At 42.3% G+C, this 14096-nt stretch overlaps 1 protein-coding gene across 9 annotated transcripts in view; it reads right to left on the bottom strand.

Moving 5' to 3' along the window:
* Nucleotides 1–14096, bottom strand: part of LOC109872035 (disco-interacting protein 2 homolog C) — a 248527-nt gene that overhangs the window by 69810 nt on the left and 164621 nt on the right. For all 9 annotated transcript variants that reach the window (XM_031806568.1, XM_031806571.1, XM_031806569.1 and 6 more), the window contains one exon: nt 4710–4801. In XM_031806568.1, coding sequence (XP_031662428.1) covers nt 4710–4801 — 92 coding nt within the window. The remainder of the gene's footprint in view (nt 1–4709; nt 4802–14096) is intronic.

A 14096-nucleotide genomic window follows, 5' to 3' on the forward strand; every position in this document is an offset into this window, starting at 1 on the left:
TTGGTTAGGTCAGGGTGTGATGTGGGATGGGCATTCTATTTTTTGTTTTCTAGGTTTCTTTAGTTCTATGTTTTGTCCGGGTATGGTTCTCAATCAGGGACAGCTGTCTACCGTTGTCTCTGATTGGGAATCATACTTAGGTAGCCCTTTTCCCCTCCATTCAGTGTGGGTAGTTAACTTTATTTGTGGCACTTAGCCCTGTTTGTTTTGTTGGCGACATTTAAAATAAAAAGGAAAATGTACCACGCTGCACCTTGGTCTACTTCCAACAACATTCGTGACAAGTGTTGTGATGACAAGGTCCCAAATACAGCCTAAACTCCAAAATCTCATAAAATATGACTTCATGCTAAGATATGAAAGCATGCTGTTAACATTATCCCATGAACCCAGTGAAGTCAGCCTATTGAGGGAGTTTTTTTTCACCCGCTGATAGATGATTGGTGATGTCTAAACCTGGTTCAAAAAGAGGGCCTTTTCTCCTCAACACTGGAGTCATAAAATTAGTTTGGTTGCTTCCCAAATGGTACCATATTCCCTATAAAGTGCACTATTTTTGAACAGAGCCCTATAGGCCTTGGTCAGAAGTAGTACACTGTAAATAGAATAGGGTGCCATTTGGGACGCAATCTTTTTCTACAAAGGGGCCGTTTGAGCGTCAGCAGCAAGGCAGGCAGCCTTATCAGAAAGGTGAGATGCAGACCTCTCACTGAGCATCTGGCCTCTCTCTCTCACTATCTCAATTCAATTCAAAGAGCTTTATTGGCATGGGAAACACATGTTTACATTGCCAAAGCAAGTGAAATAGATAATAAACAAAAGTGAAATACATTTTGTTTTTTAACAGTAAACATCTCTCTCTCTCTCTCTCACCTGATGTTATCTCCTCCAGACACTTTCATCTGCCTAATGCAGCTCTCTCAGCTCAAGCAGGCCCCAACAGAGAGAAGCAGATCACACAAAATGACAATGCTTCTCAACACAAAAAAGGACAACTTCCTAGATCCTATATCTCATGTGTGCTTAGTGCCCTCGACTTGATCAATGGTGGAGTCCTTGTTATCTGGTGTTACTGCATGTTGGATCAGATGTGTACCAGGCTGCATGTCTGGCCTGGTGGTAGGACTGATAACAGTCTGTGTGTGTGCGCCCGATAACAGTAAATGTAGTCCTAAGTGCTGTTAATGGTTCCCATGTTGGACAGAGAACCATACTGTAGCCCTGACTGAACAGCATCTGGGGGTGGAAGAGTGCACCTCCCTGGATGGAACACAGTAGCACATGTCCTCTACATACAGTCTCAAATGGCACCCTATTCCCTATATAGTGCACTACTTTTGACCTGAGTCCTCTATGGCCTTATGCGCAATATAGGGAATAGGGTGCCATTTTAGACAGTCATTGACCAGGCTGGTCGTGTTCAAAAGGATAAGGTTACAAAACTGGCTACAGCAGGTACCCTGTATTTAAGAGCGTTGTCACATGAGGAACAGTTAGTTGTTAAACAACTCCATGCTTTCCTTGAATTCCCTTTTCCATACAGACTGTGTCAATACAAACACCTGTCATTTCTGTGTGCTGTAAAATATTTTTTCAGAGCGTTCAATGTCACCCTGAAAAAAGCTTTTTCCCTCTATTTCCGTGCTGTTACCATGTGAGCCGTGACACATCCCATTCTGATAAACTTCCACGCAGCTCTGGAGGGACTTATTATAGGCTTCAATAAACTCCTTATGAAAAGTCCAGTCAATGCTACTTTGTAATTTACAGGGAGGGGGCGGGAGAAGAAACATTCTGTACAGTAATTAACCACTCCTCTAGTTAACAAGGAAACACTGGCATGATGCCAGCTTGGTTGCGTCCCAAATAGCATACTATTGCCTTTATAGTGGACTACTTTTGACCAAGGCCCATATGTCCTACCAAGCAAGCAGAGGGGAATAACCTACCTAGATGAAAGGAACAAAGCAATGTCCTTATAATAGGACAGATGACGAGGAGACTTGGCAAACACAGATTGGAACAATATGGAAAGTTTATAGTTCTTCATTACAATCTTCTACTCGTAATTCAAAGCTGGCGACATGTTGTGTTAATGTATACCGTGAGTTGTAAATCATGGCAGTAGTAAAGATGGCAGTGGTAAAGACAACAGTGGTAAAGACAACAGTGGTAAAGACAACAGTGGTAAAGACGGCAGTGGAAAAGACAACAGTGGTAAAGACAACAGTGGTAAAGACAACAGTGGTAAAGACAACAGTGGTAAAGACAACAGTGGTAAAGACAACAGTGGTAAAGACAACAGTGGTAAAGACAACAGAGGTAAAGACAACAGAGGTAAAGACAACAGAGGTAAAGACAACAGAGGTAAAGACAACAGAGGTAAAGACAACAGAGGTAAAGATAACAGTGGTAAAGATAACAGTGGTAAAGATAACAGTGGTAAAGATAACAGTAGTAAAGAAGACAAGTGGTAAAGACAAGTGGTAAAGACAACAGTGGTAAAGACAACAGTGGTAAAGATAACAGTGGTAAAGATAACAGTGGTAAAGATAACAGTGGTAAAGATAACAGTAGTAAATAAGACAAGTGGTAAAGACAAGTGGTAAAGACAACAGTGGTAAAGACAACAGTGGTAAAGACAACAGTGGTAAAGACAACAGTGGTAAAGATAACAGTGGTAAAGATAACAGTGGTAAAGATAACAGTGGTAAAGATAACAGTAGTAAAGAAGACAAGTGGTAAAGGACAAGTGGTAAAGACAACAGTGGTAAAGACGGCAATGGTAAAGATGGCAGTGGTAATGACAACAGAGGTAAAGATGGAAGTAGTAAAGATGGCAGTGGTAAAGATGGCAGTGGTAAAGATGGCAGTAGCAAAGATAACAGTAGTAAAGATAACAGTAGTAAAGATGGCAGTAGTAAAGATGGCAGTAGTAAAGATGGCAGTAGTGAAGATGGCAGTGGTAAAGATGGCAGTGGTAAAGATGGCAGTAGTAAAGATGGCAGTAGCAAAGATAACAGTAGTAAAGATAACAGTAGTAAAGATGGCAGTAGTAAAGATGGCAGTAATAAAGATGGCAGTAATAAAGATGGCAGTAATAAAGATGGCAGTAGCAAAGCTAACAGTAGTAAAGATGGCAGTAGTAAAGATGGCAGTAGTAAAGATGGCAGTAGTAAAGATGGCAGTAGTAAAGATGGCAGTGGTAAAGACAACAGTGGTAAAGACAACAGTGGTAAAGACAACAGTGGTAAAGACAACAGTGGTAAAGACAACAGTGGTAAAGACAACAGTGGTAAAGACAACAGTGGTAAAGATGGCAGTAGTAAAGATGGCAGTAGTAAAGATAACAGTGGTAAAGACAACAGTGGTAAAGATGGCAGTAGTAAAGATGGCAGTAGTAAAGATGGCAGTAGCAAAGATAACAGTGGTAAAGACAACAGTGGTAAAGACAACAGTGGTAAAGATGGCAGTAGCAAAGATAACAGTGGTAAAGATGGCAGTAGCAAAGATAACAGTGGCAAAGACAACAGTGGTAAAGATGGCAGTAGTAAAGATGGCAGTAGTAAAGATAACAGTGGTAAAGACAACAGTGGTAAAGATGGCAGTAGTAAAGATGGCAGTAGTAAAGATGGCAGTAGCAAAGATAACAGTAGTAAAGATGGCAGTAGTAAAGATAACAGTAGTAAAGATGGCAGTAGTAAAGATGGCAGTAGTAAAGATGGCAGTAGTAAAGATGGCTGTGGTAAAGATGGCAGTGGTAAAGATGGCAGTGGTAAAGATGGCAGTGGTAAAGATAACAGTAGTAAAGATAACAGTAGTAAAGATAACAGTAGTAAAGATAACAGTAGTAAAGATAACAGTAGTAAAGATAACAGTAGTAAAGATGGCAGTAGTAAAGATGGCAGTAGTAAAGATGGCAGTGGTAAAGATAACAGTAGTAAAGATAACAGTAGTAAAGATGGCAGTAGTAAAGATGGCAGTAATAAAGATGGCAGTAGTAAAGATGGCAGTAGCAAAGATGGCAGTAGCAAAGATGGCAGTAGTAAAGATGGCAGTAGCAAAGATGGCAGTAGCAAAGATGGCAGTAGCAAAGATGGCAGTAGCAAAGATAACAGTAGCAAAGATGGCAGTAGCAAAGATAACAGTAGTAAAGATGGCAGTAGTAAAGATGGCAGTGGTAAAGATGGCAGTGGTAAAGATAACAGTAGTAAAGATTTTAAAGATCTAAAGGGAGAGTGTACTGTAACTCTCAGATACAGTCATGATAGATAACGTAACAGTGGCCAGAGAAGTACCCAATCCTAGGTCATGTCCTGAGCCTGAACACGGAACATTAAGCCTCATGGCTGGTGCTTATCTTGGATCCTGGGGTGGACTTGATGCTCTTGCTGCTGGGTAAGATTCACTCTGCACGTAGACAGACGCTGGAGCTCAACCACAGGCCTCCCTTCCTCCAACTCTCCATGATTCCTTCCTCCCCTCAACCCTTCCCTCTCTCCCCTCGATTCCACACTCCCTCGCGCCACCCTTAATCCATCCATCCCTCCCTTCATCACTCCCACCCTCCTTCACCCATTTTCTCCCTCCCCCATCTCTTTATCCCTCCTTCACTACATCCCTCTATCCATCTCTCCCCCTTCACCTCTCCCCAACTCCATTCCTTCCTCTCTCCCTCTGTTATGGATTACCTCCCTCCCCGTACTCACCCGGTCTCCAGGTCTGACCATAGGTTCCTGCTTGCTCCCCAGCTTGTGGAGGATGTTATAGGCCACCTTCATACTCCGCACCCAAAGTTTTCCTGCAGGGTTAAATCAAAATAAACCCTGGTCATCGATCTGATTCAGAGGCTATGGACCCAGGGCAAAGATGGCAGCATCACTGTTATAGACCCACTCCAAACAACATGAGGAGGAAGAGGAAAGAGAGGGAGCACATCAAAGAGCAGCATGGGAAAAAATACAATGTAGGTTGCTTGAATAGATAATGATCGAAAAGCACAAAAAAGACAATGCTGTTTTTCTTATTCAATCTTCAGTACATTGTGGGGATGTCTGGTTGTATTGGTTGGTAATAATAATCAAGTTCCAGGTAACTAGAACCTCCCTTTTTGGATGGTGAACGAAACGTTATTTTGAGCCAACCGACTAAAGCTTGAAGAAAAACATTTGTACTCATATCAGTGAGAAAGCAAACGACTTGCCAGCGTTGTATTCCTTAGAGCACAACATAACAAACTGTTTTGAAATGTTATGCAATGGAAATCAAAAATGAGCATTTCTTATTGGACAAGTTCAGGTAGTTTCTCCAAGTTTCTTCCATTTGGTGCCTAATGAAAACGGCACAGCTCTGATCTGCCTGGTTACGGTACCAGTTCTCCAGATGCTGAGAAGAAGAGAGAGCTGAGGTTGTTCCTTGGAGGACTCTGAGATAGCGTGGTGACAGTGTGTCTGGTCTTGTTTGCATCTCAAATGGCACCCTATTCCCTTTATAGTGCACTACTAGAAAGGGGCCCTATGGGCCCTGGTCAAAAGCAGTGCACTATATAGTATATAGGGTGCCATGCAACTTGCAACTTCTCTTTCTGTCAGTTTGGCTTTTTTTCTTTCAGAGATCTCTAGGTGATCTCAGCTCTACAAGCTCAGTGGATCTCTACTGATTCAATCTACTGCATGGGATAGACATTTCAGCCTACAGTCCTGTGAAGGTGTACAAAAATAATGTTTCAGCTAGCTTTCCCTCTGGAATGATTTTGAACTGGATTATTATATAAACTACTTAGCTTGGGAGCTTGAGTTAAACTAATGAGGGCATACAGCATAACTTAGGCATTAGCATTATTATCTTTATTAATGGACCATAGACAGTGAATAATGGAGAATATTACCTTCCTAGATACAGAGCGCTATGTTTCCATGATCACGTAATGAAGCACCCCAGTCAACAGTCATTTTATATTTAAATTACATAGGCCCAAATGGCACCATATCCCCCTACTTAGTACACTCCTTTTGATCAGGGCTCTGGTCAAAGTAGTGCACTATATAAGGAATAGGGTGCCATTTGGGATACAGTACTGGAGGGAATGTTGTTCTATCATGGTGCTGTGATCTCTAGTCGGCCCAACGTTAAATGAAATGATCCTAATCTAATCATTTATCTAAGGATGGCTTAAATGGATACCACTCTTTCTACAATACATAGTGCTCATTTGTAAAGGATGGGATAGATATTGACTACAGTCCCACTGTTTAACTGCAGTGCAGTGTGTGCATTTAACTAGCCAAATTTTGTATGATAAATTCATGTAATTAAAAATATGACATTTTTGGACCCAGAGACACTGATTAGGAGGAATGAATCCTATCTGTACTACGATAAAGCTATCATGTAGGAGTTGAAGAATGAATCCTATCTGTACTACGATAAAGCTATCATGTAGGAGTTGAGGAATGAATCCTATCTGTACTACGATAAAGCTATCATGTAGGAGTTGAGGAATGAATCCTATCTGTATTACGATAAAGCTATCATGTAGGAGTTGAGGAATGAATCCTACCTGTATTACGATAAAACTATCATGTAGGAGTTGAGGAATGAATTCTATCTGTATTACGATAAAGCTATCATGTAGGAGTTGAGGAATGAATTATATCTGTACTACAATAAAGCTATCATATAGGAGTTGATGCTGTAAGCAAAATGACCTTGTCCTCGTCATGAAGCATTACAGAGAAACCAGAGGAATTAACAAGAGAGTAAAGAGAATGAGGCACAGCAAGGAGAGAGCGAGAGAGAGAAATAGTAGAGGTGAGTAGAGAGTGTAGAGAGAGTAAAGATAGTAGAGAGAGTAGAGCATGTAGACAGAGAGAGAAGAGTAGAGAGGAGAGTGGAGAGTAGACATAGTAGAGAGAGAGTAAAGATAGAGAGAGTAGTGTGTAGACAGAGAGAGGAGAGAGAAAAGATAGTAGAGAGAGAGTAGTGTGTAGACAGAGAGAGTAACGATAGTAGAGAGTAGAGTGTAGAAAGAGCAGAGAGAGAGTGAAGATATTATAGAGAGTAGAGTGTAGAGAGAGAGCAGAGATAGGAGAGAGAGAGTAGTGTGTAGACAGAGAGAGGAAATATAGTATAGAGAGTAGAGTGTAGAGAGAGAGCAGATATAGTAGAAAGAGAGTAAAGATAGTATAGAGAGAGTAGTGTGTAGAGGAGAGAGAGTAAAGATAGTAGAATGTGTAGACAGAGAGAGGAGAGAGAGTAAAGAGAGTATAGAGAGTAGAGTGTAGAGAGAGAGCAGAGATAAGAGAGAGAGTAAAGATAGTAGAGTGTAGAGAGAGTAGAGCATGTAAACAGAGAGTAGAGAGAGTAAAGATCGGAGAGTAGAGTGTAGACAAAGACAGTAAAGACAGTAGAGAGACAAAGTAAGAGAGAAAATAGAGAAAGTAGAGATAGTAGAGAGTGTAGGCAGAGAGAAGAGAGAGTAGAGAGCGAAAGACAGCGAAAGGGGTATTCCCAACTTTTGTGCATTTGACTAATAACAATACGCTGGGAATTATTCTGGGTGAGGGAGAACCTGCAAATATTACTGCCAGATATGTATATGATTGCCATAGCCTGAGGGACATCACATGACTATTCATTCCCTGAAGTATTTACATTGTATATAATTGACAAGTAATACATAGTGGAACCATCATCCATGTTGCTATTTATTTATTTGCCATTCCTTATTTTAATTTATTTAATGACAATTATTGACCAAAGATTACACACCAGCAGTACTGCTGTACCAGTATACATGATTATACTGTATGTACTATTATTACTACAACTAAAATGTACTGTATTTCAATATCCTAATTTCATTGTACTGTATTTACTGAAATGCTGTACCACTATACTGCTTTGGCAATATCTACAAATTGTATTTTATGCCAATAAAGCAATCTGACTGAGTAGAGAGAGGTAGAGACGTAGAGAGAGAGATGTAGAAAGATGGAGGTAGAGAGGTAGAGAGTGAGAGGTAGAGAGCGAGATGCAGAGGCAGAGGTAGAGAGCGAGAGAGGTAGAAGAGAGCGAGAGAGGTAGAGGTATAGAGCGAGAGAGGTAGAAGAAGAGAGCGAGAGAGGTAGAAGAAGAGAGCGAGAGAGGTAGAGGTATAGAGCAAGAGAGGTAGAGAGCGAGAGAGGTAGAGAGAGTCCTGTTGGGAGAGGACACAGAGAGCTGTGGGTTGGCAGCGCATTACATTGCTGCCTGCCATAAGATGAGGGACAGTGTCTGACAGACCAATCAACCTGCACATGTCCTCTACTGTATGCTTATTGTTATTGTTCAATGTATGGTTATTTTGACCCTTGGTTATTGTTGTTACTGTTGTGCAGTTGACAATTTTACTTTTTTTGTTGTTGAATTTATACCACCTTTTTCTCCCCAATTTCGTCGTATCCAATTATTAGTAGCTACTATCTTGTCTCATCGCTACAACTCCCATACGGGCTCGGGAGAGACGAATGTCGAAAGTCATGCGTCCTCCGATACACAACGCAACCAAGCCGCACTGATTCTTAACACAGTGCGCATCCAACCCGGAAGCCAGCCGCACCAATGTGTCGGAGGCAACACTGTGCACCTGGCGACCTTGGTTAGCGTGCACTGCGCCCGGCCCGCCACAGGAGTCGCTGGTGCGCGATGAAACAAGGATATCCCTACCGACCAAACCCTTCCTAACCCGGACGACGCTAGGCCAATTGTGCGTCGCCCCACGGACCTCCCGGTCGCGGCCGGTCGCGACAGAGCCTGGGCGCGAACCCAGAGTCTCTGGTGGCCACCCGGGGGGCCCCCCATTGACAATTTTGATTCTTATTATTTTCATATTGTAAATATCCAAAGTAAGCTTTGGCAATATGTACATTGTTGCATCATGCCAATAAAGCAAATTGAATTGAATAGAGAAAAGAAATTGTGAGAGAGTAGAAAGAGAAATGGGTAAGGTAAGAAGAGCACGAGAGAGAGTAGAAAGAGACGACAGAGAGACTACAGAGAGAGAAAGAGCGAGAAAGAGAGAGAGACGACAGAGGCTCACTCAAAGTTCACTTCAGAGAGTCAGATTAAGATTCAGCACTGCACACTGAAGACAGAGAGTTGTTCACACAGCACAGGGCCCAGTAGCCCTCTCTCACCCAACCAACCGTCTCTTCCCTCCCAGAGAGCTGGGCCTCGAAGCTAGGCTCCTGACACAGGGTATGCTGGCTGCAGACATTTCACAGTCTGGTGAGCACTGTCCAATCAGCCACCTCACTTTATAAATCAATATGTTCACAGCGACAGCCATACAGACAGAGCAGACTGAAAGACACTGCACTAGTTCCATTGAGGCCTGATTTGGGCTGCATGATGGTGCTAACTGACTGGGGTTTTATGGCTACATCCCAAATGGCACACTATTTTCAATATACTGCACTACTGTTAACCAGAGCCCTATGGGCCTTAGTTAAAAGTATTGAACTATATAGGAAATAGGGTGCCATTTGGGAAGCAGCCTATGTTATTCCTGTGGGGGATGCTGCCTATCTGCCAGTCATGTCTCCATGACTCAGTTAGCAGCAGGTGGGGAGCTGGGACATGGTGTGCAGGATTGTCTACGGTTGCACACTATTCCCTATGTAGTGCTCTACTTTTGACTACGACTCATAGAGATCTGGTCAAAATTAGAGCACTATATAGAGGATGGGGTGCCATTCGGGACACAGACTACATGTCATTTCATTCTCACAGCTTCACAGGGGCCCTCCCCAGAAGTTCTAAATTCATAAAAGCTAGTGTACTGAGGCAGAGCTTGTCTCTCCAAATAATTGTACACCCCTCGACCACAAACTATTTTTTAAAAGTGGGACTTGGGAGAATAACTTGAATCTAAGTAAGCAGAGAGGAATAGTCTGAGTGTCTAGTGTCACAGTATTACAATGCAGGGCTGCAAACATAATGCAATACACTTCTCGATTGCCACTGATTTATTAACAAGAGTGGATTTAACTTTTCATATTTGAAATCTATTACAATACACTTAACTTAAAGAAGTGAGAGACAAAGTATTATACCACTCAACTAAATAGCTATGTAAATTAGAAATGTGGGGGTCCAGCGTGACTCAGTTGGTAGAGCATGGCGTTTGCAACGCCAGGGTTGTGGGTTGGACTCCCACGGGGACCAGTACAGAAAAAAGTATGAAAATGTCTCTGGACAAGAGCATCTGCTAAATGACAAAAATGTCAAATGCACAGTACAAGTCAAAAGTTTGGACACATCTACTCATTCAAGGATTTTTCCTTATTTTTTCCTATTTTCTACATTGTAGAATAATAGTGAAGACATCACAAATATGAAATAACACATATGGAATCATGTAGTAACTAAAAAAGTGTTAAACAAATCAAAATATATTTGATATTTTTAATTATTCAAAGGAGCCACCCTTTGCCTTGATGACGTATTATACCACTGAACTAAATAGCTAAATTATCCAAGATGGCGTAGCAGTCGGACGTCTTTGTCCTTCTTGTCGTGTCCCATGTATACATCTTTTAATATTTTTCTTTGCATATTTTTTTATATTTTTCTAAACCTCAATTTCAAAATACTCTCCGGCAACCCGCCTCACCCAATGTGGTGTGGATCTGTTTTTTTCTAAAGAATTTTTATTTACCTCGGAACCGGACAAGCTAGTAGTCAGCTAACCACTGCTAGCGCTGCTAGCGGTCATCAGCTAACCTTTAGCTTGGAAAGCTCTTACCAGTTTGTACAACGCGATTCAAACCAGAGCATACCAGACCTATTTTCTCTCCATATCCCCAGATTCCTACCGCAAGCTCTGAACCTTTTCACCTGGATCATCGCAGCTAGCTAGCTGCAATCCGAGTGATTATTCCTGGCTAACGTCTGTCCAGAAGCATGCACCAACTAGCCTGGAGCTAGCCCATGCTAGGACCAACTCCCGGCTAGCTGAATAGGCCCATCAGCCACTCCTGGGCTACAATACCCGGATCCCTTCTACTGCCGGTACGGGGCACGGAATCCCGCCGATCCTTCACGACTTCCGTAATCTGCTCGAGGGGGTACTCAACTGGCCCCTCCGCCGTGACGTCCCCTGAATGCCTACCTGCTAGCCGCAGCCCGCTAGCTGTCTAGATCCTATTGGACTGTTACCGGAATAGATCCATCGGCCAATTTCTTGGACCACTATACCTATTCTGCCAATTGGACTTGGACCCTTCTGCTACTCAGAACCCTACTAATCCATCACGACTGGTCTATCAACGTCACTGCACGTGGAGGCTTAAACAGACTTTCCTCCGTCGCGACGTCCCTCTAAGGCCCTTCTGCTAGCTTGCTATCCCCGGCCTGCGCCAGGAATGAGCCTACACTTTCTGTCGTTTCCCCAAGGTGTCTGCAGCATTGTGACGTATTTGTAGGCATATCATTGGAAGATTGACCATAAGAGACTACATTTACCAGGTGCCCGCATGGTGTCCTCCGTCGAAATTATCTCCAGCTGCGTGCATTTTTCCATTTGGTTCAGAGGAGAAACCAAACTGCCAGGAATGATTTATCATCGAATAGATTTGTGAAAAACACCTTGAGGATTGATTCTAAACAACGTTTGCCATGTTTCTGTCGATATTATGGAGTTAATTTGGAAAAAAGTTTCCGTTTTAAACAAGATATTTTGTCATGAAAAGATGCTCGACTATGCATATAATTCACAGCTTTGGAAAGAAAACCCTCTGACGTTTCCAAAACTGCAAAGATATTGTCTGTAAGTGCCACAGAACTAATGCTACAGGCGAAACCAAGATGACATTTCATACAGGAAGTACCCCAGATTTTGAATGCACTGTGTTCCAATGTCTCCTTATATGGCTGTGAATGCGCCAGGAATGAGCCTACACTTTCTGTCGTTTCCCCAAGGTGTCTGCAGCATTGTGACGTATTTGTAGGCATATCATTGGAAGATTGACCATAAGAGACTACATTTACCAGGTGCCCGCATGGTGTCCTCCGTCGAAATTATCTCCAGCTGCGTGCATTTTTCCATTTGGTTCAGAGGAGAAACCAAACTGCCAGGAATGATTTATCATCGAATAGATTTGTGAAAAACACCTTGAGGATTGATTCTAAACAACGTTTGCCATGTTTCTGTCGATATTATGGAGTTAATTTGGAAAAAAGTTTGGCGTTTTGATTTTCTGGGTTTTTTCTTGGCCAAACGTGATGAACAAAACGGAGCGATTTCTCCTACACAAATAATCTTCTTGGAAAAACTGAACATTTGCTATCTAACTGAGAGTCTCCTCATTGAAAACATCCAAAGTTCTTCAAAGGTAAATGATTTTATTTGAATGCTTTTCTTGTTTTTGTGAAAATGTTGCCTGCTGAATGCTAGGCTTAACGCTATGCTAGCTATCAATACTCTTACACAAATGCTTGTGTAGCTATGGTTGAAAAGCATATTTTGAAAATCTGAGATGACCGTGTTGTTAACAAAAGGCTAAGCTTGTGAGCCAATATATTTATTTCATTTCATTTGCGATTTTCATGAATAGTTAACGTTGTGTTATGCTAATGAGCTTGAGGCTATGATTACGCTCCCGGATACGGGATTGCTCGAAGCTAGAGGTTAACCAACCATTTAGTTCACCTGGTTTAAACATCTGTAAAGACAATATATCTCTCATCATTACTCAATGCCTAGGTTTACCTCCAATGTACTCCCATCCTACCATACCTTTGTCTGTACATTATGCCTTGAATCTATTCTATCGTGTCCAGAAACCTGCTCCTTTTACTCTCTGTTCCGAACGTACTAGACGACCAGTTATGATAGCCTTTAGCCATACCCTTATCCTACTCCTCCTCTGTTCCTCTGGTGATGTAGAGGGTAATCCAGGCCCTGCAGTGCCTAGCTCCACTCCTACTCTACAGGTGCTCTCATTTGTTAACCGTAAAAGCCTTGGTTCAATGCATGTTAGCATTAGAAGCCTCCTCCCTAAATTTGTTTTATTCACTGCTTTAGCACACTCTGCCAACCCGGATGTCCTAGCTGTGTCTGAATCCTGGCTTAGGAAGACCACCAACACCCCTGAAATTTCCATCTCTAACTATAACATTTTCCGACAAGATAGAACTGCCAAAGGTTGTAATCTACTGCAGAGATAGTAAGACAGAACTCTGAAGGCTATCCAGGTATTTACACAAACAATTTGAGCTTCTACTTTTAAAAATCCACCTTTGCAGAAACAAGTCTCTCACCGTTGCCGCTTGCTATAGACCACCCTCTGCCCCCAGCTGAATTGATTGCCCCCATCTATCTTCAGAGCTCGTGCTGCTAGGTGACCTATACTGGGACATGCTTAACACCCTGGCCATCCTACAATATAAGCTTGATTACCTCAATCTCACACAAATTATCAATAAACCCACCAGGTACAACCCCAAATCCGTAAACATGGGCACCCTCATATCATCCTAACCAACTTGCCCTCCAAATACACCTCTGCCTGCATCCGTAATGGGTCTGCGGTCAAATGACCACCCCTCATCACTGTCAAATGCTCCCTAAAACACTTCAGAGAGCAGGCATTTCTAATCGACCTGGCCCAGGTATCCTGGAAGGATATTGACCTCATCCCGTCAGTAGAGGATGCCTGGTTATTCTTTAAAAGTGCCTTCCTTACCCATCTTTAAAAAGCATGCCCAATTCAATTTTTTTTAAACCAGGAACAAATACAGCCCGTGGTTCTCTCCAGACCTGACTGCCCTTGACCAGCACAAAAAAATCCTGTGGCATTCTGCATTAGCATCATATAGCCCCTGTGATATGCCATTTTTCTGGGAAGATAGGAACCAAAATACACAGGCAGTTAGAAAAGCTAAGGCTAGATTTTTCAAGCAGAAATTTGCATCCTGTAGCACAAACTCGAAAAAGTTCTGGGACACTGTAAAGTCCATGGAGAATAAGAGCACCTCCTCCCAGCTGCCCACTGCACTGAGGCTAGGAAACACTGTCACCACTGATAAATCCACTATAACTGAGAATTTCATTA

Source organism: Oncorhynchus kisutch, linkage group LG27, assembly GCF_002021735.2.
Source record: "Oncorhynchus kisutch isolate 150728-3 linkage group LG27, Okis_V2, whole genome shotgun sequence".
NCBI lineage: Eukaryota > Metazoa > Chordata > Actinopteri > Salmoniformes > Salmonidae > Oncorhynchus > Oncorhynchus kisutch.